The sequence below is a fragment of the Atractosteus spatula genome, chromosome 1, assembly GCF_055471065.1.
Source record: "Atractosteus spatula isolate fAtrSpa1 chromosome 1, fAtrSpa1.hap1, whole genome shotgun sequence".
NCBI classification, from domain to species: domain Eukaryota; kingdom Metazoa; phylum Chordata; class Actinopteri; order Semionotiformes; family Lepisosteidae; genus Atractosteus; species Atractosteus spatula.
The window spans coordinates 59,084,872-59,111,896 of NC_142706.1; the positions used below are offsets into that span (position 1 = coordinate 59,084,872).

Sequence of the window (27,025 nt, forward strand, 5' to 3'; positions counted from 1 at the left end):
GTACACCCTGGACAGGATGCCACACAGACACATACACTCACACCAGGGCCAGTTTTCCCAGAAGCCAATTAGCCTACTAGCATGTCTTTGGACTGTGGGAGGAAACCAGAGCACCTGGAGGTCTCTTTAAATCCCCACCTTCTCAATAACAAGAACATTCTTCAACTTGTCCAATTAATCACTTAATAAGTTAAATTTAATAATTAAGGACTCGGGTGGCAGGACAACCAAAGTCCTCTGGGACTGGAGCTATGCTTTCCTGGTTTAAGGATTATGTAACAGTAGTTTTGTTTAAAGTATTTTATAATTAATTTTTACTGCAACTTACACTTTCCTATTTTATTGTGAAGGCCAGGAAAAAGTGGTCAGTTTTGGAATTAAATTTGATGTGAGCGTAACAGTGATGTTCAGTCCTGGTTCTAGAGGGCTGTAGTCCATGAGGTTTAATGAGAAACGCATAGCTTACTCAATGAGTAAAAACCTGGAAACAGGCTTGATACAGATTAGTAAAGGGAACAAATTATTAAAATCCAGTCATTAAGAGTCAGGGAAGAAAAAAAACCGGGAGAAATGGCGGACCTGCAGAAGAATAAGCGAAAATCAGTGGTCTTATGTTTGGCTTATGTCAGCGCTCCTCTGTTGCCATGCGCTGTTGCTATGCGGAAAGGAGTTGAGATGGTTGCTATGCGGCGCAATGAATGTTGCGTCGTTGCTAGGAGCTGCGATGGGGAAGGGAAAGGGAGGGAAGAGAGGGTGAGAGGTCGCGCTGCTTGCCGGGACGTTGGCGGTGTGCTGTCAGACAGTGGCGCTCCGGAGAGGTGCGTGTCCCCAGTGCCCGCTTCGGTTGTCCGGCTAGGAATGCGCTCTCCGGCTCGCTGATCGCTAGTAAATAAAAAAGATACTCATCGCAAAGCTACAGATAATCGTAAAAGCATCGTAGCTGGTTGCGGTATCTATTTTATCTTATTTTTTAATCGTAAAGCGAAAGGGGTTGTACAAAACGCATCGCTGATCTAGAAAGAGAAAGCGCTTGTTGCTTTTTCATCACCCGGTGAGAGGTGAGGAGGAGGAGGAGGAGAGAGGGGGGAGAAGGAGAGCGAGCGGCGGGGTTAGCGGAGCGCCAGGAGCGGCCCATGAGTTCGGAGCAGGGCGGAGACCCGCAGAAGCAGCAGGAGGCCGAGCCGGGACCGGAGACCCGCCGAGGGGAGAGAGAGAGCAGACCCGAGGCCGGCGGAGACGGAGGCGGCATGGTGAGTTTGGGGCCTGTGGCTGGCTGACTTAGCACAACCTCCACCGCCCCCCCCCCACTCCTCCTCCATGCCACAGCGCCGTAAAACCCGGTGTGATCCGCGATTTTTCAGAACCGCAGTTTCTAAAGATAGAAGCCAATTAACCGTGTTAGTAGCAAATACTGTTTTTCTTGTTCGGTTTTTCCCTTATCCGGCAGAGCAAGGCTTTATTTCTATTGTCCTTGTTCTTGATGTCTTTGACTTATGCTCGGCAATGAATTCCGGTCTTTTGAATGATGTGCTGCAGTTGCGTGTAGATCTGATCCGCGATAGGGCATGATGGTGTCGTTTATTTACAATCGTCGATCAGACAGGAGAATTTATATATGTGTTGCGTATATTTATATAAAAAAAAGCCCCAGTCGAAGGGGCTTCTGCAATATTTAACCCCCTGCGCATGTGAATGGATGACACCGGCAGTGTCGAGTGACAGCATGCTTGCTAGCGACTAGCTTCGCAACTATTTTAGGTATTTACTTTAAGGATATTGCTGCTCTGACAAACTCTCGTTATTTTCCTCGTGGTTTACAGTTAGCATACTATCCTTTTAGTGTTGTTTTCAATTCTTAGGTTTTAAAAATAAAGGTTCTCGTCCGTCCCGGCGGTGTCCATATGGCGCCGCAGGCGGGGCCTAGCTGGCTCGGAGGAAGCCTCGGCCCATCTTAGCCCTCGCACACGCCGCATTCGTCCGCATCGCTCCCAATAAGACGAAACAGGAAAACACCCTCCCGTGCTGCCCGCACGCGTGAAACGGAGGCCAAAATGCCTGCATGTGGAGACCTGAGGGGACTCAAACGGTCGTTTTGTCGAATTTTGCTTCTGTTAACTCGTTTCGGGCAGGAGCGAAGGAGCCGTATGTGTGCGGGGACGGCGTGATTGCAGACCGGGGCAGGGGGAGGAGTGGGGGGGGTGATAAAATTAGTTCCTCTAGCAGCGTTGCCGGGCTGTCTGAGTCGCTCAGGAGTGTGCCGATAAAAGCGACAGGGCAGCTGTGGCACAGCTCGTGAGAGGGACAGTTCTGGCCTTAGTTAAGCCACCTCCCCATTCATTAGGGTCAAACACGTCTGAGGACTAAACTGACCTGCGTCAGGCCTGCCCCTTGCCTAGGCCTCTATCTGTAGGTCAAAATAATCGGGCTGTGCTTTTAAAACGGGAAGTTCTCTTTTCTTAAACGACTGTAATGTACCGCAATTTACATACATGGATGAGGTATTTGAATTATTACTGAATACTGACAGCAGTTGCTTAGGTGGAATCCTCCATTTAAAGAAATAACGTGCTGACTGAACAGTCCTGTTTGCCAGCTGTGAAGTGACTCAGTGCTAGGGAACCCGTGGAAGGATGGGCCCGTAGAGCAGGTTTAGGTGTGAGTGGTGATCACTGGGGCGATTGATGGTAAAAGGCTCCTACAGCAGGCAGACTGTCACTAGCACAAGGGTCTCAGACTCCGTTCCTGCTGTGCTTCGTCTCCTGGGTTTTGTTCCAACCTGACTAGTCAATTCAGCAATTAAATAATTATTTTCTAAATGAGATAGAAGTTTTCTTAAGGGCTCTTACATTCGATTACTCTCGCTCGTCTTCTGTCTACTGTCCCTCCTCTCATCTGTAGTTGTTTAAAATGACCAGGTGCAGTTTGACTAAACCATCGAGTCTGGTCAGGTATATTGTGTTTGATGCAGTATTATTCCCGTCTGCTGCTGTACATTGCCAGTGCAGCAGGTTATATAGCTCATTGTTAATTGATCAGTCTGTAAAGACAAGGAACAGTTTGTATTGTTATCTGTTCAATGGGCGATTTGTTCAACTAAGTATTGAAGATAACTTGAAATACAAATCTGAATACGCCTCAATCTTGGATGATGAGCTCTCTTGAATAAATTGCTTGGCGTCATTGCTAAGTAACTTCCAAGCACTTATTTTTAAAAAACACAGGCGATTTTGGGTGACCTGTAAGACTAACTGGACTGCGGCATGTCCAAGAGAAGTGGTGGGGACCCCTGGCTGTACGTCAGCCAGTTCTTACCAGTTAGAAGTTGTAGGAAACTCGGAGAGTGACTATTTAAAACCAGATTGAAACAGGGATTGTATCTGGTACACGTGTTTGAAGTAATGTGCACAAGGAAGAAGACTTCTGACGCAAACATAAGAGTGCAGAACACAGTTAGAATCATGTAAATGGCCTTGATTAAGCCTTTCTGCTCTCCCACTTTGAAGATTCCCGACTCCGTGTTCTAATGCAGACTGAAGGCACGCCTGTCCTTTCCAGGCAGTGTTCTTACCCTGCTCCCCTATTCCTGGCAATTCTGGGGTCTCTGCTTCTCACACATCTCTCTCCATTTATATCTGTGCTCTGTAAATAAAACAGGCCTTCTGACTGGGCTTTCATGAAACTTAAGAGAAAGACAGGCCCATCTTTACATTCAGCTTTGATCTGCTGTATCAGGATTGAACCAGAGAGTGCTGGCTGCCTTTACCTGCTAGCAGCCATAACACCCAGCAGCTCACAACTGGCAGCCCACTGAAGCTCGGGAGGTGTGAGCCTGGTCATTAAAGACCTCCTGGGAAAAACTAAGGTTGCTGCAGGAAGAGGTCTTAATGGGGCCAGCAGGGGGCGCTCACCCTGTGGTCTATGTGGGTCCTAATGTCCTAGTTTAGTGACGGGGACACTAAACTGTATAAAGGCGCCGTCCTTCCGATGAGACGTACCAGGAGGTCCTGATTATCTGTGGTCCTTTAAAATCCCAGGGCGTTTCTCACATAGAGCAGGGGTGTAACCCCGGCGTCCTTGTCAAATTTCCCATTGGCCCTTACCAGTCATGGCCTCCTAATATTCCCTAATAATCCTAATAATATGAATTGGCTTCATTACTCTGTTCTCCTCCCCACTGATAGCTGATGTGTGGGGAGTGTTCTGGCGCACTATGGCTGCCGTTGCATCATCCAGGTGGGGCTGCACGTTGGTGGTGGTGGAGGGGAGTCCCCATTACCTGTAAAGCGCTTTGAGTGGAGTGTCCAGAAAAGCGCTATATAAGTGTAAGCAATTATTATTATTATTATTAATACCTGTGGCAGCGTGGCCTCACAACTATGCTGTTACCATTTTCTGCAAATGCTTGAGCTTTTAAAGTGGCATGAACTAATCCTAATGACTTACTGGCCTCATTCAGGTTTTCCTGTTGCTGTAATGATACACACCACTGAATGAATGACGGAGCCCAAAATTTCAGTGTGATACTTCACCAACACATCTGGCCTACAGCCCTGTTCCCATCCCTGTAAAAAATGTAAACAAGCTTCAATTTGCTTTGACCTGTTTGATTCTCTGATGAAGGTCAAAGAAAATTATGGGGGGGGGGGCAGAGAGAGTGTTGCTGCACTGTGCTCTAAAGCCCACAGCCAGCAAAACTGACACCTATGTAAGTTCAATGCACTTCCCTGCACATCTCATCCCCTTCCTTTCAGATGCCTTCTTATTCTGTGAGTTATGTCAACACGGAAGCTATTGTAGAATTAAGGCACATAACAGGAAATGGAACAGGTGCAGTGGGAAATGGGGGAAGAGATAGGCAGTGAGGCATCGCCTTGTAGCAGGTGGCTGGGGATTGCAGCATTTCCTACTTCTGATGCCCGTTAAGGATGCTGCATTTTATGGAAAAGAACTGGGTACGAGGAAGCAAGGCCTGATTTACACTTCTACTACAGTCCTGATCGCTGAACCATGATGGTCAGTCCTGTCTGCCGTGAAAACTGATAAAGGCCCTCTCTCTTTTTGAAAACACTGCCAGTATTATTTTTCTACACAGGCAGATTAGAAGAGCGAGGAATGTTTTCTGGAAAGCCCCAGCATGTAGCCGTTTGTGATGACGTAGCAGTTCAGACCTGTTGTGGGAATTTGCACCACTCGGCGCCTTGGAGTGAGAAAATGGAAGAGTTAATTATAATAATAATTGCTGACACTTATATAGCCCTTTTCTATACACTCCACTCAAAGCGCTTTACAGGTAATGGGGACTTCCCTCCACCACCACTAATGTGCAGCCCCACCTGGATGATGCGACGGCAGCCATAGTGCACCAGTAAACTCACCACACACCAGCTCTCAGTGGGGAGGAGAGCAGAGTAATGAAGCCAGCTCATAGATGGGGATTATTAGGAGGCCATGATTGGTAAGGGCCAATGGGAGATTTGGCCAGGACTCTGGGGTTACACCCCTACTCTTTTCGAGAAACGCAATGGGATTTTTAATGACCACAGAGAGTCAGGACCTTGATTTTACGTCTCATCTGAAGGACGGCGCCTGCTTACAGTATAGCGTCCCTGTCACTATACTGAGGCATTAGGACCCACATGGACCGCAGGGTGAGCGCCCCCTGCTGGCCCCACTAACACCTCTTCCAAGAGTTACTTGCTCACACCCTAGCGCACAGTCATGCTAACAGGATATTTCCTGGTTTGACTTGCCTATGCCTAGGCTTTTACTCTCATGTGAGTTGACATTTTCATTGTGTTCCTTCGGGACAGTCCAGCTCTGTTCCAGGACTGGTCTAGGTCAGGGGTTCCCAATCCTCTCCAGGAGGCCCACACACCTGCAGGTTTCAGCTCCAGCCAAACGCACTTACACAGTGGAACCCGTAACTCAGTTAATATTGGGGGGTAAATTTGAACTTTGTCTTCAGCTCTTAAAAACATGCTGGATGTTAGTATCCAGCTCTTGCATTTGCTTACTGCAATTCCCAGACTTTTCAGTGGGGAAAAAAAAAATGCTTGCAAAGGTTCGTCAGGCTACTTGTTTCTTCAGTGTAGGCTTTGATTTGTTAATTAAGTTCTGACAGAATGGAAGCTGACAGGTGTGTGGGGCTCCAGGACCAGGACTGGGAACCTCTGACATATAGAGCTCCAGCACCTGGAGAACTGGGAGGAGCTGGCAAATCAGTCCAATTAACATGGTGATGGAGGTCGTTAAGGACTGAGTTGGAATAACAGCCTGCAGATACACTGGCTCTCCAAGACTAGAGTTGAACCACCCTTCTATGGGTAATTGGATAAGACCTCTGCAATAAGAACCGTTTAGAAAAGTCTCTGCATGTGGGGTGGCATTTCATCACTTCCCCGTCATTTGATTTTCTCCTGGTGCTGGTAAATTCTGAAATCACATGAAGCCTTTTCTCAAGGGATTTAGGAGAATCTCCTTGAATCCACCCAGCTGCAACCCCTTGTGTCAAGGGATAGATAGGACCCCCGCTGTCTGTAAGCTACCAAATAAGCTCACGAGGTGAATGGGCAAGTTGCAGAACAGCTTATGTTCTCTCCAAGATTGTGGCATGCCCACTCCGGTGCTGAACGAGCAGTACAGGCATGCACATGGTGTGACATCCCAGTGGGAACACCAGGGAGTCTTGTCAGACTCTCAGACCTTCGAGTCACTTGTCCTCCAATATAGCACTGCCCCCTACAGGGGGTTCAGTCCTGATCGGAGAGGAGGCTTGTTCTTCACATACTGCACAGTCCCCTACCGGGGGTTCATTTCAGATTGAAGGGGAGGTGTGTCCCTCACAGACTGCACAGTCCCCTACCGGGGGTTCAGTTCAGATTGAAGGGGAGGTGTGTCCCTCACAGACTGCACAGTCCCCTACCGGGGGTTCATTTCAGATTGAAGGGAAGGTGTGGCCTTCAGAACAGTGTGCCCACAAGCACCCAACGGGCACTAAGAACCAAGAGCACTGGCCGTCTGCATACCCTGCACTTGGCTGCACTTAGCCAAATGTGTTGCCTCTTGGAGAATCTAAGTTGCGGTGGTCTAGTGACATGACCCAGATTCAAACCCGCAATCACAGCTCTTGACCTGTGTTCGGATGAGCCACTCAAGAGACTCTGGTTTCTATTTAAAGGTCAGCTTTTCTGCTGCTGCAGTATCATTTGCAGTGGCTCTGCAGTCTTAATATTTCTATTGACTGCTTCTTGTCCTAATCAGGTAGGGTACTGGTCAGACTGGATTAGTGGCGGAGCTCTGTGCACTCGGTATTCCATTACACTGCACAGCTGCAGACTGGGAATGCCGGGGGTATTCGGGTTCCTGCAGACGGGGAATGCTGGGGGTATTCGTGTTCCTGTTGGAACAGCGGTTTGATCCATTCTGGCAAAACCAGCAGCAAGAAAACAGATCTGTAGAATGGAGTTCCGGTACAATCTTATGATAGGGTCCAGAGGTCATGTTGCGGTCTGATTAGTTGTGTAGTATATGAACTGTTATGCTAAGGGGCTACAGTCACAGTCCGGTAGAACAGTCATATTGTGATGGGGGGGTTCAGTTAATTTTACATGTAATTAGGGTGTTCCTCTTAGAGTATGGGAGAAAAGACCTGCCAGTATGGGTGACTACAGTGATATTTCTCATGTTTTTTTTCTAAGCTTTAAAGTAGAATGTAATTGAATCCTGGCTTTCTTGTGAACTCTAGTTATGACATTGTGGAAATAATTTAGTGGCACTGTATGTGTTAATATGCACACTTTCACTTTCTAATCCTGCTCTTCTGAAGAAGAAAATGTTTCAACAAACCTGAATAGAGAAACACCCTTTCACCTTACAAGCAACACTCTTAGCATCAGAGAGGGGTGACTGGCTCTCCCTCTGATAAGACTGCAGTTCACAGCTGTAGTGCCCTTCAGCTAGTTCTTGCAAATACCTCTTCTACATGTCTGCAAAGCAAATGAAGGTCCTAAAGTAAGCTATGGCTCCCTTAAATACCTCTTCTTTTGATCCGCCGTCGATAAAACTGACACAATCCGACCACAATGAACCTGTTTTCTGAAGAGCACTTAATGTAGAAGCCATTGCTGAGCAGGGGACAATGCCTTCTTTTGTACGGCGTAATCCGACGTTACTCGTTGAGCGAGGGCTCCGACTGTGTTATTGTGTGTGCTGTGGGCGAAAGATCTGTGAAAAGCAGACGGCTTCTGATTGATTATAAATTGCACGAGTCTGTAGCACGAAAGTTTCATCTCTGTTGGCCAGCGTACATGTGGATGCGGTGTGCCCTGACGTCATGGGGATCGACACGGTGGAAGACGGTGTTTTTACAGTACTTCCATACTGCTTACGTAGTGAAATTTATCAGTGTTGACTCGGACATAAAACGCTTCCGCCGAGTACTTTGATCCATTCCTAATGTTATGTTTCCCCCCTTTTCGTAACTTAAACTTGAAGTCTACACCTAATCTAAAATAGCCTGAGTGAGTTACTGCTAACACGATTTGACCTTCGTCCGGGAATCTGAAAATCTGCTGCGTACCTCAATTCAGGTCGTTTGTATCGGATTAAAACACGTTTTTACGTGATCACTAGGGATCGCGGGGCAAGAGACCTCTCGTCCTGAGTTTCCACGTTTGAAGCGGAACCCGTATTTTCGGAGAAGGTAATGCGTGTGCACGCCGTGCGGCAGCTGTGTGCGAACCAGCCCATGTGCTCGTGCCGCTGTCAGCCATGCTGCTCTTGCGGAAGGGGGTGGGGGAGGAAACCGGAATAAGAAACGGCGGCATCTCGAGCGGAAGGGGTTGGCCATTGACCGGCAGTGGACCTTTGACTGACAGCTCTTTCCGCCAATGGCGAGGCCGAGATGTGATTTTGGACTTTACGGGGGTTGTGTGAGAGTGAGCGATGGATATCAAGTGTGGTAGAGAGAGGGAGGGAAGGGGGAGTTTGTGAAGGCTGGTGGAACCATTATTTTTCCAGCTTGCTCTTAAGTGGCGCGCCTCGTGTTGCGGGCTGGGGGGGAATATCGTTTTAATTGATCAGAAGATTACATTTTGAATCGCGAAAGGCGGGTTGGTATTCTGAAAGACGACTTCGTGGCGCCGACGAGAATGCTGTTGTTCGTGGAGGTAAGGCTCTGTTTCACGTGGGAGTTTGAAGTGCGGGGAAAGGACTCCGGCTGAATGGAGGGGACAGGCAGTTCAGAGCGCCGTGTGACCAATATTGATACCTCTGCACAGGCCGCGGTCTTGTCTCCCTTGATACCTGCTGAAAGAAAAATTTCAGACGCCTGTGTGTTTTGTTTAAAAAAAAAAAACATTTCTGTTGATTAAAACTGAAACAATCCGATCCCGCTCGCTCGTCGCGTCGCCGAGCCCCGCCAGCACGCTGCCGCGCCGCGCCGCGCCGGCCGGGTCTCTCCAGCGGGGAAGTTTCGTGTGTCGCCGGAGTGACGTCATGCGGTGCGGGCACTGTGGCCCCCAGTCCGCCCTCTCCCCGGCTCTCCTTTCAGGAGAAGTGTCCTGTCCCGGCAGAGCGCATCGCCTCCAGTCCGCCTTCTCGTTCCTTTTGGTCCTTGATACGGGGCGAATGTTAGCGTTACGCGTGGTGCAACCAAAGCATGTCGCAATTTCTCTTATCTAGCCGGATCCTTTTTAGGATATCGGTAACACAGTACCGTAATCGAGGTGTGCCTGGTTGCAGACATACACATATGCAGTTCATATTGTCAATTAACCCTTTGATCAGACCGGATCTTAGCGGTTCTCGTCTCTGCAGTTTCTGTAGCCTAATGCACAGTGCAGTGAGAGGTCTTTGCTTTAATGGGGACAAATGACTCTTTAAACTCACGGCCGGGTCGCCTGGTCTTGACTAATTGCTGCCCCAACCCCCCTCCCCCCCCGGGAAGCCCCGCTCTGTGGCGATGACGTCGCCGCTGCGGTTCCGTGGGATGCCAGCGTGCAGTTTTCCTGACTGAACTGCGCTGTGGGCAGTGGTGTGCCCGATTCCGAATGCCCCTTCATGTGATGTATGGCGTTGTGATATGTTTGAGAACAGGCAGAATGAGCTATTTCAGTGACTGGCGTGCTTGTAGGTGGATAACAGGTTTTGTCACTGTTTCCTGAGTGTTATTTGCATTTGTGTTGCGTAAGGTAAAATAAGATAGTCTGCTCTCTAAGGCACCAGTTAACTGGTAACTTATTTGAGTCAGCACGGAATTAGAGTAAAGATGTTTCCTCTAGTTTGTAAGTTTTGTAATTTTCTGCCCATTTAGCTTCGTATAGTTGTTTATATGTGCGCGTTTTGAGGATTTTATCCAGATTCTAAAAGAAGCCAGGAGCTAGAGGCTTGTTCCACACTCCCACTTCCCTTTGCGCACAGCAGCACCTCCTGTCCTCGGCTGAAATGCGCTTCCCTCAGCAGAATGTCGAGCTGTGCTTGCACGCAGTCCGAGAGCAGTTGTGAAAGTCATTTTGTCACGGGGCTCTTATCTCTTCCGAAGAGCCAGGACTCTGTTCTTCTGCGTCCGTTGCTAAGCCTGTTGTTTTTCTTTGTCAATGGGGGGGGGGCGGGGCGGAACCCCACATGAAGGCGCTTGGGCTGAGCTGTGTATTGATAAACACTCCTGTGTTTGTGTGCGTTGGTACGTGAGAGAGAGAGACACCGTGTGTGTGTAATCAGATTAGCCCTGGCGCAAACCAGGCCTATTTTAAACCTGCAGTCCCATTTGTCTGCGTACGGACAGGGAGGCAGGCTAGCTGGGTATTTTAAGGCTGTGACAAGCCCTGTTTGTTGTCAGTGTTTGAGAGAGATCATTGAGGTTTTAAAGGGAACATTCTCTTTACTTACCTTAATTCAACACTGGGATAAATAGGAAAAAAATGAATACGGATTCCTGCAGAGTCCTGGATTGTTTTGCAGCTTGACCTGGTTCATGTTTTGTCACCTGCAGGTGTGTATTCAGATTACCCAGCCAAAGCAGGAAATTTGCTATGTTAATTTAAATTTAAACTTCTCTCTTTATGGATGGATTCAGAATGAGGACATGTAACATTTTCAGGGTTGTAAGATGGCGCATTGGTTAGCATTGCTGTCTCACAGCTCTGGGGCCCTGGGTTCAATTCCTGGGGGCTATCTGTATGGAGTCTGTTTCTCCTTCTTCATGGGGGTTTCCTCTGGGTGCTCCAGTTTCCTCAGGCAGTCCAGGGACATGCTGGTATGTTCACTGAATTTGGGGAAAATTGGGCCTGCTGTGTGAGTGTGTGTGTCTGTGTGTGAGCCCTGAGACAGAGTGGAGTCCTGTCCAGGGTGGACCCTGCCTTGTGCCCATTGCTTGCTGGGATAGGCTCTGGCTCCTCCACAGCGCTGAATTGGATAAAGTAGTTGATGATGGTAAGTGGGTGTAACAGCCAGGACCTGGCAGAGTCTGAGTCTCATTTCCATCCCAGGATTCTGTGATCTTGTGAATAAAATAAGGAAGAGCATTAAGAGGAGTCGGACCTACTGACTGGAGATTTCAGGGTTTTATGATTTTGCTGTAGTTCTGAACTGCTCCCGGTGAGATGATTGCTGGTGTGTTCCCCTGCCCAGGTCACCTCGAAAGGTGCAGGCCTGAACCCCAACGCCAAGGTGTGGCAGGAGATCCCAGCTGGAGGCAGCGAGGGGTCTCTGGCCGCCCCCAACGGCAGCGAGGGGTCACCGTGGCCGCAGGGCACGCCTTCGCCCGCCGACATCACTGAGGGTGAGCCCGCTCGTCCCCCTTCCTCCCACACTCTTGCTGGCTTGGTGCAGGCACACTCTCGCTCTTGTCTCACGCTTCTTTAGTCTTTCCTATGTTTTGTCATTCCTTTCCTGGCTCCCTTGCCCCCCTGCCTTCCTCGTCCTCCAGTCAGTCCCTTGACTGCCTGCTCATGGCTGGTGTGCTCTCCTCCGCAGGGTACTCCGTTGTGCCCCCCGATGGCTGTAAACCGTACAGCGTGATGTTCCCCAGCCCGCCAAGCAGCAGCAGCCCCGGTGCCACCCTGGAGCAGAGTGTCAACGGCATGGACCCCCCCGATCTTGGTTTCCCCCTCTACGAGGCACCCACGGGAAGCATCGGTCAGTGCAGCACCCACTCTGACCCCTGGAACCAGGGATCGTGCCTTGCCACTGCCCATAGCCTGAGATTGTTCTGACTGGTTGCAGCTGATGACCTTGCTACTCACCGGCTTGATTAGACTCATTGTACCACAAGAGATTATTTGTGATTGGCTGATTAGACCTGTTGCAGCAAATGTGGTCAAAGCCGATTGGCTGGCCTGACCTATCCTAGCAAATGAGCATGTATCGATAAACTAATTAGTTTTTATGTGGCACGTGAGCTTATTGCATTGAAACGCTAGTCTGTCTTATTTGGTTCAGGATTGTTTTTTTTCCCTGTTTTGGCATTTTGACAATACTTTAGCTACTACTCTGTTCTTTTGCTATACCTTTCTACCACGACTGTCAGTCTGTCACTCTGTACAGCCCATTTTATTATATAAAAGCCAGACAGGAAAGTATAGGTTTAGCATCCCAGTGTTGTGCAGGTAACAGGTCCTGGTTGGGAACAGCCAGACAGGAGTTCAGGTCTTTAAAGCTTGTTTTTTTTCCTTATAGGTGAGGGCGAACTACCCGAGGAGCAGCCAATCTCTGCAGAGAACCTACGGGAATCCCTGAAGAAACAGTTGGAGTTTTGCTTTTCCAGGTGAGAAGGGAGATGGTCCCCATACTGCACACATGTGACACCAAGGTTACCTTAGTGCAACGTGTTCGTTTGGTTCACTAGTTCTTAATTGTAGGGCATTTTTGTGTTGTTTATGCATTATTTATGTTGTTTAAACCTGTACAATCATGTGTCTTAAATAGCATCTAAGTCCAGGAAGTGGACCTTTTGTCTTTATGAATTATTCCTTTCGTGCAAGAGGAGAAACAGCCAGTCTGGTTTCTTCCCATAGTTTCTGTTCAGTTTTAAATCGAGACCCCGTACACTGTGAACTCTATAAAGCATAAGAGCATGGAATTTTTAAATGAGAGGAGACTGTTTGGCCTATCTGGGTTGTTAGGTAATAAGTAGTTAATTGATCCAAGGATTTCTTCCAGCCATTTCATGAAAGAATACAGAGTATCAGCTTAACATGTGTGGGTTGGTTGTTCCTGACTCCTACAATCCTTTGTGTAAAGCAGTTTCTCCTCTTCTGAGTTTAAAATGCCCTTTTGTCTTAGTGTTCACTTGTGTCCTCTGATTTGTTTCTCACTGTTCGTTCTGAAAAATATTTTTGGGCAGACATTGTAGGTGCCTTGGGTGATTTTGGGATCAGGTTTCCTTGTAGTCCTCTCTGTTCAAGACAAGAGGTTGTTTTCCATCAGCCTGTGTCAGTGCAAGATATTCCTATGATCCCTGGAGTGTCTGAGTCCTCTCTGATCATATTTCTGAGGAGAAATATTTTTTATAACTTTTACTAAGAGCACTTTACTTTGTCCAGTTTTGAAGTGTTTTTTCAAAACTGTTTTTCCTGGTTGTCTTTTCTAGTCCGGTGGCAGAAACTGAGCTGCTGGCCTGCAGGTTCAGTATTGTTTGGTGGGGGACTTGATGGTCACAGAGGCATCTGTTGATTGGCTGCAGGGCCTGCTGTGCTTTTAACCCACATAGACCACATTTGCAGAGTAGGGTGTTGCACATAATTATTATACATAGACTATGGTCTATTTCCTGTCTGTTGTCTCTGTATGTTTTACAAATGTTTGCAGGTTTCAGGTTTTTTGAGGTTGCGCTCAAAAACAAGGGAAGATATAATCTTTTGTGATTGTAGAGAGGGAGAATAGCACATTCCATTGGAAGAGGGACAAGAACAATAGAAGTATTTTCTTAATTCAAACTTTCTTTCAGTAAATTCAGACCCTAAAGGTTTAATGTACATAATCATCAGACAAATGTATTCCCCCTACTCTGTCGTACCCAGGGAGAACCTCTCCAAAGACCTGTATCTGATGTCCCAGATGGACAGCGACCAGTTTGTTCCCATCTGGACAATCGCCAGCATGGAGGGGATCAAAATCCTGACCACAGACATGGATCTCATTCTGGACGTGCTGAGATGTGAGTGTTGTGCTGTATTTTGTCTACCCGTGTCCATCCTGCCCAAGAAAGAACATTCCCAAAGGAATATTTACATCTTGTCTAGTGACTGATGAGTGTTGAACCTTTTTCTCTTATCAGAACAGTTCTGTGAAATAGTTTTAGTCTGGGACATTCCCAATGTTTTCTGAACTTGGTAGCAGCAGTGCTCTATAGTGTAAATACACATTGTAATTCCCAGTGGTTCTGAAGTTTTATGGAAAGTGTGCCAGCACAGAGTCCACTTTTCACTGCTCACGGATAATGCCACGCTTTGGACCAATATAGGAACCTTTTAACTTGCATTTTGAATTGACCAATTGTCATTTCATTCACTCGGTTGGTTGAATAGCAGGGGTATAGGGAGAGTGCTCGTTAGTGTGTGGTTTCGTGCTGCCTGTTGCCAGTGTAGGGTGGCTTGTGTGCTTAGGCAGGGGTAGCCCAGTCCCCGTCGCTGTGTATTGCTGACTGTGTGCGTCGTCCTGTGCCGCCTGTACAGCCTCCCCGATGGTCCAGGTGGACGAGAAGGGGGAGAAGGTGAGGCCGAACCACAAGCGCTGCATCATCATCCTGAGGGAGGTGCCAGAGACCACGCCAGTGGAGGTAAGGCAGGATGAGGACAGCAGTGAACTGTGCTTACTGCTGACTCCATGTGTTAAACTGAGCTGCTCCCTCTTGTGTACACTGGCCCCTGCAACAAACCCTATGATGGAAGAGTCCAGATTTCCCACAGTCCTTTGGGTGGTATAAATATCGATCTTTGTTTTTCATGACTATCATTGACTCTGTGTGATAGTGTGAGGCCAGGGCATAACAGATAGCTGTGTGATCTTTTGTGATGTAAATGTATTTTTTTTCTCTCTCAAGATCTCCAGTTTCAGATTTTAGTTTGACTTGGCATGTTATTTGTTTTGACGACATCTTAATTTGGGACCATTTTCAGCAATTGCATGTCCTTGATCTCACCCTTTCTTTATTTCCATTGCCCTCGGTCCCCCCACACCTCCCTCCTCTCTCTCTCACCTGCCAGGAGGTGGAGGCCCTGTTCAAGAACGACAACTGTCCAAAGGTGATCAGCGTGGAGTTTGCCCACAATAACAACTGGTACATCACGTTCCAGTCAGACACAGACGCGCAGCAGGTAGGTTTTGGATTATACTCAACTCCAGCACCAGCTGGCTTGATCAGCCTTTTTCAAGTCTGGAGCTGTGCTTCATTTGGTATCTGTTTCAGGGTTTATAGGCTGGATGGCTTAGGTATAAACTGTTATTTGCTCCTCTAGTTCAACTTTTAAACTTAGAACTAGAACACAGTTCAACTTTTGTGCTAAATCCAGGAACACCCCTATAGAAATATAAACATAGCATAGAAAGGATTGAGTATCCTGTACCTGGATATTGGAATGAGAACCAGGGGAGACAACGAGGATTTAAAATAAAAAAAAACTTAGAATTGTGTTCTTACATGAGCTTCTCCAAAAGAATAACTATTTCTTACCAAGTCTCAGAAATAGCCACAAGGAAGGATAGAGACTGGGAGTTTGCACACTAAAGTTCCTAGAAACATCTTCACAAAGTAATTAGGAAGTTTACTGTTGTACTTTCGTTTATTTAGAACTTACTGCCTTTCTGACTTGTTGTATACTGTGAGCTGTTAATAAGTGCATTGCCAATCTGATAACTGTAACCACAAGAACCCATTTGCTGTTCTTCAGGACGCGATGATGATAAACAATTTAAAACAGATGCCATGTGGCAAAAGCAGCATTAGCTGATATAATAATTTGAATAACCTTCTAATGTAATCCTCCTCTTGTTCAGGCCTACAGGTATCTAAGGGAAGAAGTGAAGACCTTTCAGGGAAAGCCCATCATGGTGAGTAGATGGCAGTCGGAGGTGCAATGACTTCTTTCTGCGGAGAGTCCTGGACTCGTGTGTTTGTTTGGGAGAAGCATGGTGGCGCGTGCTTGTGCTGAGTGAATTGGTGGGGGGTGTGGAGAGTTGGGAGGATCAGGGTAAAAGCAAACTGTGGTGTCCTTTGAGATGGGAGGGACAGCACGGGAATTGGGAGCGGGAATTTGGACTCCCCTGGGAGGCAGCGCTGTAACCGATGTTGTGGCCCCTCCCTCCCCCAATGATGATCAGTATCGCGCTTCGAAGGAGACGGGTGACTGCAGCTGTGAGTGCTCTCTGTTCCTCCCTCTGTCTGTGCACCTTTGTGCTTTCTCTGGCCTCTCCTCTCTCTCTTGCTCCCTCTCTCACCCACTCTTCTCTCCCTCCCTCCCTCCCTCCATTTTCCTGCCTCGCAGCCCAGTGTATCCTGCCCTGATGAATGCCAAGATTATGAGATCTGAGGGGTATCAGCTTAACGTGTGGGTTGCTTGTTCCAGACTCCCACAATCCTTTGTGTAAAGCAGTTCCTCTTCTCTGGGGGGGGTAGCTAATATCTTGGGGGAGGGGGTGGTGTGGGAAAGATGCCTCCCAATGTATTCGCTAAACTATCTCTCAGCACTAATTTAGAAAAAATAGAGTGAATCTCAGTATTTACAACTTTGGTGAATGAAAATTACTGAATGTCTTGAGCGTAACTGAAAAAGAAGCTTACCATACAACTAAACCTGTTCACAGAGTATGTATGTGTTGAGGAAAATAGCATCTCTTTCGCCAAAGCCAAAGGAGGATCAACAAAATACAGATTTTCTCAAGCGTGAACAAATGTGGAAAAACATGCAGATGGACTTGTTCCTGTGAAGTACAATAATAATTGTCTTGCTGTTTGTCATGCTTTCCATTGGTGTCTCAGATACTGAAAGTGCACCCGCACTTTCGTTTTTCCAAAAGCAGCTTGGCGTTATGTTGTGATCCGATTTGGAATCGGATGTCAATGGTAGCGTCTAGCAGTTGGTTTGCTGTAGTGAAACAGGGAGGAAAGGTCTTGATCTGGAATGCAAAGACAAGATCCTGGTACTTTATGGTCCTGTGACCTGAAGCTCAGTTAAGTTTTAATAGTCCTTTGCAGGTAACAAGACCCCTTGAACTTAATTTAATTCAGCTTTGTTAGCCCTGTATGTAGCCTATGCCTGTCTCCCTCTAGTGGTCATGAGAGACTCTACAGAAGCAGTGTGGTTCTTAACCATTACTGCTGCCTTCACCCCTGATCACAAACCGTAGAAGGAATTTATTTTACCTTCCAATGGAGAAACTTCTCTTTCTCCATAATCCCCCCCCCCCCCAGGTTCAGAACCACTGCTCTCCAGTGTTTCTTAACTTGTGTGCTGCAAGTCACATATGAGAAAAAAGGAAATGAAATACTGTTAATATAGCTTCGTGCAGTAAGCAGAGTGCTGTTGGACAAAAGTGTTAGGCTTTAGTGTTGGAAGCTCAGTGTTAGGCTGACGTTTTGGATGAAAGGGTTCGATTTTTGAGGTTTGACAGACATCAAAAGATGCCTGGGGTGCTGTCTGCATGGAGTTTGTATTTTCTCCTTGCGTTTGTGTGGATTTCCTGCTGTGCTCCAGTTTCTGGTGCTCTGTGTAGAATGGGCTGCCCGTCCATTGTGTACCCCGCCTTGCGCCCCCTCCTCCCCAACGACCTTGTACTGGAAGAAGCATTTAGAAAATGGAAGGATATAATGTTATAATGTGCTCTGGCCAGTGAGGTTTCTGGGTTGGCTGGCAGCATGCTTACTACTGCTGCTGCTAAAACAATGCAAGCACCTGCTCTAAAGCAGGTGAACTGGGATCTTCCACTAACTGAAATGATCACAAACCTGCAGCCAGATCTTGTGGTGCTGGGAAGTTTCAGACAAAAGCAACATTTGTTAAACCTGCATTTTCTAAACAAGGCCTTTTCTGTTTAAGTTGAGCTAGTCTAGTGCAAATGTTCAGTCAAGTAAGCGCATGTCTTTTTAATTTTGTTTGATAATCCATTAATAGCAGTATGTCCCTAGTGTGAAAGAGCAGAAGTGTTGATTTGTACAGGAGGAGTGTTTTTTGTGTTTTCTTCCACACGGCTATGTTGAGTTCCCAGCTGATTCTGTTAAGGGATGAAATGAATTGCGGTGGCCTGTTTCATGTCACGTCCTCCAGGTTGCAGGGTGATGAGAACTCAGTTCTTCCAGTTCTGGGGGAGTTTGAAAATATCATGCAGCAGTTGCTACCAGCTTGCCTGGGATTGACGAAGGTGTCATTCCTTCAGAAGGCACTTTTCTTGTGTTTATCGCCCATTGATGTGGAGTGCAGGAGGCAGCAGCTGGGTTTGATGCTCTCGATTATGAGGTGCAAGGTACATTTTTGTGGTTAGGGCAGTTTTATTTATCTAACACTTTTCTCTTCTCTCTCTCTCCCTCCCTCCCTCTCTTGGCCCTGTTGCACCTCCTGCAGGCGCGGATAAAGGCCATCAACACGTTTTTTGCAAAGAATGGTTACCGCAGCCTGGACTCCAACATGTACTCCCAGCAGACCCAGAGCCAGTCCCAGTTCAGCTCGCCTCTCTTCATGCAGCACGTCTACAGCCCCCAGCAGCAGTACCCTGTGTACGGCCTGGTGCCCCCCACCTGGTCCCCCTCTCCCACACCGTACTTCGAAACCCCCCTGGTGAGGCCCCCTTTCACCTGCCCTGAGGGAAGTAGGCTGGACTCCTGCGGCACTGCAGAGTCAGGATTAACGCATACAGAGGCAGTTCAGCCCTCCTGGTGTCCAGCAACAGTCACTTTTATCTGGGGCTCCCAGCTGACTGAAAGTGGCGAAGACCCTCTGTCTACTCCTTGAGGGCTACACTGGGCTCTTTTCATTCCACTGTGTAATGCAATTTCTGAAGTGTTTTTCTTGTTAATCTGTTGTTGATTAAAAATGGACCTGAATAGTCTGCTGGAGTCTGCCCCTCGAGGACTGAAGTTGCTTTAACTCTTACCTGCATGCAGATTAGAAGTGTATGCCTCTCCCACCATACAAGGGTTGTTGAAGAAAAATAAGCAGGGTTTTATAGGACTCCTTAAATCATTATTTGCTGTAACCTTGGAGAAAAGGGTTTTTTGCTTTTTTTAGTTTGAATCGTGTAGCGAAAAGCTTGAAGTGAAAATAAAACCAGGAAAACTCCAGGAAGCCAATAAAGGCTCCTGCTGCATAGCATTTTGGTCTTTTTCAGGTTTTTTATTATCTCCAGAGTTTTGTGTGTGTATACAAAGCCTTTACTAAGGTGGCAGGTGTGAAATCTCCAGCACCTGGTTTTGGCTTGAGTAACAGGAGCCCTGTAACTGGCTAAACCTGGAGTGGATCAGACTGCTGTGCAGCTGGAGTCAGTGTAGTCTGTGTTGTCCTCCTTGCAGCAGGCTTGAAGCAGCCAAGTGCTGTTGAGATGGAAGAGAGGGTTGAAGACTCAGATCTGTTTTTTTAACCCCTTTCAGGCTCCGTTCCCCAACAGCGGGTTTGTGAACGGGTTCAACTCCCCAGGAACGTACAAGACCAGCTCCAGTATCGGTCGCCCCTTCCACAGAAACCGGTAAGCAGACTCTTTTTCCTTTACTGTTCAACTATGTGAAGTCCAGAAACCGGTTGGTCATTTAACATTCGGGAGGTAGGACAGCCTGTCTCCAAACCAGGGGCCTCTAGCCTTGGGCTTTCTGGATTTAGTTTCAGCTTGTGCAGTCAGTTAAACATTATAATTATTTCGGGAATAAGGCGTCAATAGGATTTTTCTTACGGTATTTTACTGAGATGCAAAGGAACAAGTCAAGATTTATTCCATGCTGAAAAGAGAAGGACAGAAATGTCGTGTTTCAGTGTGGAATAAACCTTCACTTGTTCCTTTGCAGCCTACTCATGCTGATGCAGCCACCTACTTGAATTTCTTTTTACCGAGATGCTTCATTAAAGCTCCAGTTACCTATAAATGACTCGGAGCCAGGATAGAAGTTTTATAGGTGTGCAGCTAATTATGTAATTGGAGTAGTTCAGGTGGGTAGCTGCGTCGGCATGCATAGGCTGCAAAGGGACAAATAATAGGTTTATTCCATGCTGAAAAGAGAAGAAAGAAAACACGAAGTTTCGGCCGTGGGGCCTTCTTCAGGTGTGGGTTAATTTAATTAAGCAATTAATTAAATAATTGGTCCAACTCTGCTACTGAGAACGGGGTTTGAATGAAAACCAGAGGACGCCAGCCCTCCCAGGACTAGAGGGCACGACCCCGCCCCTCCCATCAAGCCCTGTGGCTTTCCAGAACCGAGAGTGCGGTGACTCTTTGCAGCTGGGGCTTTGCCAGAAATATGTTCCAGCCTGGACTGATTACTCCTCCTGGAGCCAATCGCTGTAAAGACTGTAAAACTCTGCAGCTGGAACAGCTGGAGTGGCCTGGGAAGAAGGTCCAGGTATTGTGACGTGTTCTGAAAGGTGATGATAGGTGCCTCCTTGCTCTCCTGTAACAGTAGCTCTTCTCTTTCTCTCTCTGTTACTGTCCCAACAGTGTCCCACTCTACTCAAGAAAGAATGTAATAAATGCTTTCAGGTACATGACCATACTTGTGGCCTCACTGACTACTTTTCTGCTTTGTCTCCAACTTCACTCTTGGGCTGACATCGGCTATTCTCATCCTTTTCGTTTCTTACATCCTTCCCTTTTTCTTTTAAGTTGCTAATATTCTGCGGCTTTGCATGATTTCTTCTGTGCTTTGTCTGTTTAATCAATTGGTCCTTACACGTTCAGAATGTCAGAACACGGTAACAAAAAGGAAGGGGGGGGGGCAGACCCCCCCCCATCCATCCCGCTTGTGGGTGTGTTGATTGGCGGTGTCCAACAGTTTAATCTTGCTGTCGGGTGAGCTCGCTTCCCTGTTGTTCCCCATCTGTAGCTGCCCAGTCCGTTGGTCATTTAGTCATGCCTGTCTTTCCCATGGTCAGTCTGTTTGATCCATTCATTCCGCCTGGTGCCAAGTGTCCTGGTCAGCCAGTCACCAGTCTAGGCGATCAGCGCTGCCGCCAGTCTTTCAAGATGCCAGAAACTCATTCGGCCAGGGGGTTGTGTTGCAGCCTGATTTAAAGTAGTTGCTCTCGTTGGCGATCCACCCTATCCTGAGTCTTGACAGCCTTGCTAGGTCGAGAGCACAGCATTCTCTTACCGTGAGAGACTTTCTCTCTCTCACTGGTCTTATTCTCTTACTGAGAAGGATCTCTTCCTCCTTCCCCAGAAGAGTAAAGAAGAGACCACTAGGCCTGCCCTTCCGTGTCTCTATGACATTCCGCAGAACCTCGAACTTCGAGTCTCATTCTTTGTGGTGGCCACACAAACAAAGCCCAGCACTAAATTCTGCGTACAATTATGACTTCCAGAGCCGAATTATTTTTTTTTTATGTGTCTATAGGATGCATATATCTTAAGGCCTTTTACATTTGATTAAACAAGACAGTTTATTAAAGATAGAGCCTGCAGAAGAGAAGATCTTGATTCCATCCGTGCCATTTGTCTTCAAACTATTCCTCAGCTGGGCAACACTGCAGACACAGGTTGCAGTTCAGTTTTTGGTATCTTCTTTTAACACCAGTATGTAAGATTAATAAGAGCGTTCTATTCATTCATGAGTAATTGAAAGTTACCCAAAGGTAGGCCACTTTCCTCTATTTAAGTGCTCTTCTCCTGTGTCATTTGGCGTTAGGCTACACATTTATGAAGCGTTGCTTGCAACCCTATAAACTGCAGTGTTTCCCCCACTTTCATCTCTGCTCCCTCACTCCCCAGCATGGTTGGGCTTAGTAAGCGGTCTGCCAGCATGCGCAGTCCTGGTTTGTGTTTGGCGAAGGGGTGGGGTGTTAAAGTTTTGTGCTTGAGAGGGAAACCCTTGCTCCACCTTTGTTGTTTTTAGAATTTACAAGCAAAAAAAAATTAGTGCAAAAATCTTACATGCAGAGATCCGTCCTCATGGTCAGAAAAGTGCTTGGAGTTTCATCTTACAAGCTGATCCGGTTTGTTTCTGCACTGCCTGGATAGGTAGAGACTCTCTGGAAAGGGAGTCTTGAAGCAGGGTGTGAATGTGCTGTGTGCAGACCTGGGGGAGTTTCCGAACTGAACTGGTAGAATAATGTGGGTTTCACTAGTGTTCTGCCTTTCGTTCCTGGTGATCCCAGTGCAGCCGTTCTGCAGCCCCCGTACATCGCAAAGCTTATTTGATATAATTTTATAGCCAAGTAGTCAAGACCTTGGCTTTAACGTCTCATACTTCCTACAATACGTTGTCCCTGGTCACCATACAGGGAGTAATGTTTAGGAAGTTATAGTCCTGATGGAAAGGTGCCCCCTGCTGGTCTACTGACAACTCTTACATCAGCACGCTTGTGAAGGCTCCGATCCTAGTGCTGACCAGACCCAGTCTCACTTGGCGTACGAGATCTGACGATCAAGATGCAAAGTGGGAACGCTGCCGTCAAGACTGAACTTGTATGGTGGCAGGTGAGAAGACATGAGGGCTCTGTGCTGCAGAGGCTGTGCACACGTCCTCAGTACTTCCCTGTGGGACTGACTGACCGAAGACTTGCGGAACATGACTCGTGGCTAGGAAGATCTGGAGTGTACCATGTCCCTTGGGCCTGGGGGCCAGCGACCCTGATTTCACCACGTGAAGTCCGAAATTGAAAAATCAAATGGCTAAAACGTTCAATTGCAAATAATGCTTTAAAAAGTACAAGATGTAATTGAATTTGTAAGATTCTTTTTATTCTACATTGTTTTTACTCTTCCCTCCCCATGTCTTGGTGTGGTTCACTGCGGGCAGAACCCTCTTAACTCGAAACAGCAGCCTCCCAGTCTTAGCAGGTTGAGATCTGAAGCTGTATCTTTAATCAAAGAGCTGGCTTAGGCGTAAGGTTTTCTTCTCTTGTGTGGGCTGCTCATCCAGTAGGAGACATCGATTAGCCTGTTTGCATATTTAACTTGTTTCATCTCCCCTCCTGCTCCCCTCCCTCCCACAGGAACCCTGTGAAGCCGCATCCAAGGGCCTCGGATGGATCTCCCCCCATAGTGGGGCCCGTGCCCCTGGTAGATGGGCTCTCTGGGCCCCGCAGCCCCCAGCCCCCCCGGACTGGGGCCCCCGTGCTGGCCCCTCCTGAGCTGAGCCCTTCCTTCTCCCTGAAAGACGCCCACTTGATGTCCACGGAGCAGAACGGGGATGCCAGCATGGCGGGCCGTGGCAGGTGGGGAGCAGGGAGAGGCCCAGCAGCAGGCACTCTCGGCTGCACACAGAATTCAAGAGGGCATGCATTTGGGACCGAGACCCGGTGAGGGCTGGGGGGCAGTAAGGGGGAGTGCTTCTTTTTGGGTAGCAAACTTCCCAAAGGGGAGCTGGACCAGATGAACGCATCGCTAAACCAGAAGCAACTTCCGAGTTGCTCCTGAATTTGAGGAGGAAGAGCCTGGGGAGCTTCTGCGTCCTTGGTGTGTTTGTGCCTCGCTGAGTCCACCTCTGTAGTGTTCGTTCTACTGTGCCCTGCATGCTGTGGGGGTCACAGGAAGGTCAGACCCGATGATGAGACACTATTGCGCATAGAGGGATGCAGGGCTTTGGGGTGAACAGCTTTGGGGTGTCTTCACCTTGTCTTTTGTTTCCCTCGTTCCTTCTCTTTTTCCTCTTTTGTTACCTCATGTCTCTTTTCTCCCCCTTCTTCTCCTCCTCAGAGCTGTGAGCCCCATTGCGTGGCCTGGCCCAATGAGCACCAAGATTATGAGATCTGAGGGTCTGAAACGTGTCTCTTATTTTAATTTCAGTTTGGTGGCACCTTCAGTGCTGCAGTTTTCCGATGCTTTTACTCCTGGTTTTTCAGCTTTTAAGATCAGAATAGCCTTTGATAAATCAAAAGCAAGCCTAGTGTTTAGTCTGGCCCCTATCTGTATTAATCAGGAGACACTGGTATAAGGGGCATTTTTATATTTTATCTGTTTTGTGATTTTGAAAAGACCCTCCTAATGCACCCCTGACTGCTGCATTGCAGGAGAAGCACTTACAGAGGGACAAGGCGGAGGAGAGAGGACGACCGGACCATGGTGAGTTTCCTAGCAGAAAGCAGGCAAAGAGAGACTGGCTTCAAAAACAAAAATATTTGAGGAGCACGTTTGTTCTGCAAAGTCTAAAAAAGGGTCTTACCGAATGGCTGGTCAGGGGAGTTTCTGGCTGGGCCTGGGGTTGGGCTCTTGCGGAGTCACGGGTTTTAGCGGGCCCACTGTGACAGGTGGACGCGTCCCAGGGAGTTCTTGCATTGCATCGGTGCCATTCCCAATGATGGGCACTTGTCTAGAACCGCCCGTTACAGTCCCCCCCCCCAGAGGACCTTCCCTGCATTGCTACGGGGGAGTGTTCACCGTGGCTTCTTCACCTCCTTGTGTTCTCAGAGGCCGCCCACCTCCATTGAGAAGGTCCCCACCCCTAAATTTGACCTGGCTGCAAACAACTTCCCCCCGCTGCCAGGCTGCGTGGTGAGTACGCAGGGTGAGCCACTGCTGGAGAACAGGATGTCCGACGTGGTCCGAGGGCTCAACAGGGACAAGGTGAGCGATACGCTGGGGTTAGCCATGTGTTATGTAGCTGAATGTGCAGCAGGTCCATTTATATTGTCTAATTGCTCTTGTTGCTCAGGTTCAATTCTGTGTTAGTTTGTAGTGCATTTATTTAGATAACCCTTATCTGCAAAGACTTGTTTTTCATGTGTGTTTCTCATATCCTTGGAGAGACTATGGAAATCCGGGCTTTCCCTCTAAATCGTGAGCTTTGGTTTTCATTTGCCTATCTTGTTGGGCTCTTGGGAGTATGCTGATTTTATTTTGTTGTTGTGTTTCCACTCCCTTAGCAACAGGATGTCAGCAAAGATTCCCCTGCCAGTTCTGTGTCTGTCCAGGAGGAGGCAGCATTGGTAACCAGTGCCACTCAGCCTGCGTGCAAACCTGCCAGCTGCACCCTGCCTTCCAGTGAGCCCCAAACCCCGAGGTAAGCCCTGGTCTAATCATCTGGCTTCCCTTTTGGATTCTCTAAAAAATCTGGAAAGAAAATCTGTGCTTTGCTTGCTTTCACAAAACACCAATGATGTGGATATTCTGTGTTCCTTCCACAAAACTTCAGATCTGTGCATTGGTCCACACAGCCATTACAAGGGGTTAAATTGATAATCATGTGACATTCCTTGGTCATATGACTCACTCACAGTAGGGGTGATGGTCTTGATCATTTGAGAAGATTTGAGGGCAGAGAGGCCCACCTGTTCAGAGCTGTGAAAGATATTGAGATCTGTCTACTTGTGTGACCTGGGTTTAACTCAGTTCTGAGAGAGGAGTGGATGGTACTGAATCTTGGAAGCTTTGTGCTTCGCCGCAATCCAAGGTGCAGGTCTTTGCTTCGAGATCAACAGCGAAGCAATCACAGTATCGCAAGTGAAGGAATAGAAAGTTTAACATTTTAGACTGGAAGGAGGAGGAAATTTGTCTCGTGCAGAGCTGTGGGACATCTTTCCCAGCTTGGAGCTGGCTCTCCAGATGTGCATGGATGAAACTCAGGGGTTATTTAGCTGCCAAACCAAGGTAAGGCCCATCCGCGGCTCCTCCTGTCTGACTCCTTTGGCATTTTCATGTTCTCTGCAGTGCCGTTCAGCAAGAGGTGAAGCTGGAAAAGACCGAAACTCCGGCCCTGAAAGAGACCCCCGCGCCTGCCCCACTACCCTCTCCGGTGCCGCAGTCCATCCCAACCACGAAGCCCCCACGAGCCGCAGCCGGACCCCTCGCCACCAGTCCCGCCCCAGCCACTGCCACTGCATCGGTATCGGTGAGGACCCGGCTAAATACACCTGGCTCTCATTAGAGTTCTTGGCTAATCCTTCTGATACGCCGGCCCAAATTAAAACACGGAGAACTCCCCTTCAGCAGGAGTGAAATGTCCGAAGCATGGAATCCCAATGCAGCAGTTCCTTGTCTTGCTCAGTGTCCCTGGTCAAACTCGTTAAAGCCAATTCAGTATCTCAGATTGCTCACCCACTAAACCCAATTCTAAAGTTCTTGAATGAATGTTTTAAAAAAGTGGATTTTGTCATATAAAGTAAAGAGATGGGCACTATACTGTACTTTGAACAGGATTAAAAGCTACAACTTAATGTTTTTAACGTAGTGTTTGAAATTGCGGATTGACTTCCATCTGATCTGGGGAGTGATCGTCTAGCTTGTACTTCTCAGTACAACATAGAGTATGGATATAGGGGGTGGATTGAGTTTTATCAGGAGCCAAGCTATGAAGAGTCCGTGAGGTTCATCTGTTAACAGCTCTACTTTATTGTCCTAAGTATCCGATGCAGAGAGATAAGAAAGGTCTGACCAGAAATCTTTTGACATGTTTTCCCAGGAGCCCCGAAAGCTGAGCTATGCTGAAGTGTGTCAAAGACCCCCCAAGGACCCCCCTCCCCCTGTGCCAGCACAGCCCCTGAGAGAGCTGCGAGTCAACAAGGCCGACGATCCCACTGCTACCACCAATGCCAACGCTGACAGGCAGGCCTCCGCCTCGGAAAAGCCCGCGGAGGGCAAAACCACGGAAGGGCGCCCGCACCGAGATTCCCTGGGCCCCTACCGTAACAATGGACCTCCCCGGGCGGGTGGCACCGCAGGCCACAAACTGCGCGAACAGCAGCGCCGCCCGCCTCTGGCCCGCCGGCACTCGCCCCAGGGCGCCCCCCGGCGCATCGGCAAGGAGCAGAACATCCCTCCGCGCTCGCCAAAGTAAAGACAACGGAGGGAAACGGAAAGAAAAACTTTTAAAAAAAATCCAAACCTATAAATATATATATAGATAAATATATATTAATGAATTTAAAAACTGCAAACTTGAAGCGGCAAGGAGCGG

At 47.9% G+C, this 27,025-nt stretch overlaps 1 protein-coding gene across 3 annotated transcripts; it reads left to right on the top strand.

Annotated features, from left to right (window-relative positions):
• Positions 1-797: 797 nt before the first annotated feature.
• On the top strand, positions 798-27,025 carry LOC148841397 (la-related protein 4-like). 3 transcript variants are annotated; one of them, XM_088913112.1, is made up of 17 exons: positions 798-1,250; positions 11,629-11,779; positions 11,974-12,135; positions 12,676-12,763; positions 14,019-14,155; positions 14,673-14,776; positions 15,204-15,314; positions 15,994-16,047; positions 18,555-18,767; positions 19,577-19,671; positions 20,632-20,673; positions 23,127-23,348; positions 24,144-24,195; positions 24,541-24,696; positions 24,996-25,132; positions 25,780-25,960; positions 26,531-27,025. In XM_088913112.1, exons 1-17 carry the CDS (start codon positions 1,134-1,136, stop codon positions 26,903-26,905), a joined length of 2,397 nt encoding a protein of 798 aa, XP_088769238.1. In that variant the 5' UTR covers positions 798-1,133; the 3' UTR covers positions 26,906-27,025. The 3 variants fall into 3 exon arrangements, with proteins under 3 accessions (XP_088769238.1, XP_088769243.1, XP_088769251.1); XM_088913125.1 differs by lacking the exon at positions 798-1,250 and adding an exon at positions 9,074-9,167; XM_088913117.1 differs by lacking the exon at positions 20,632-20,673.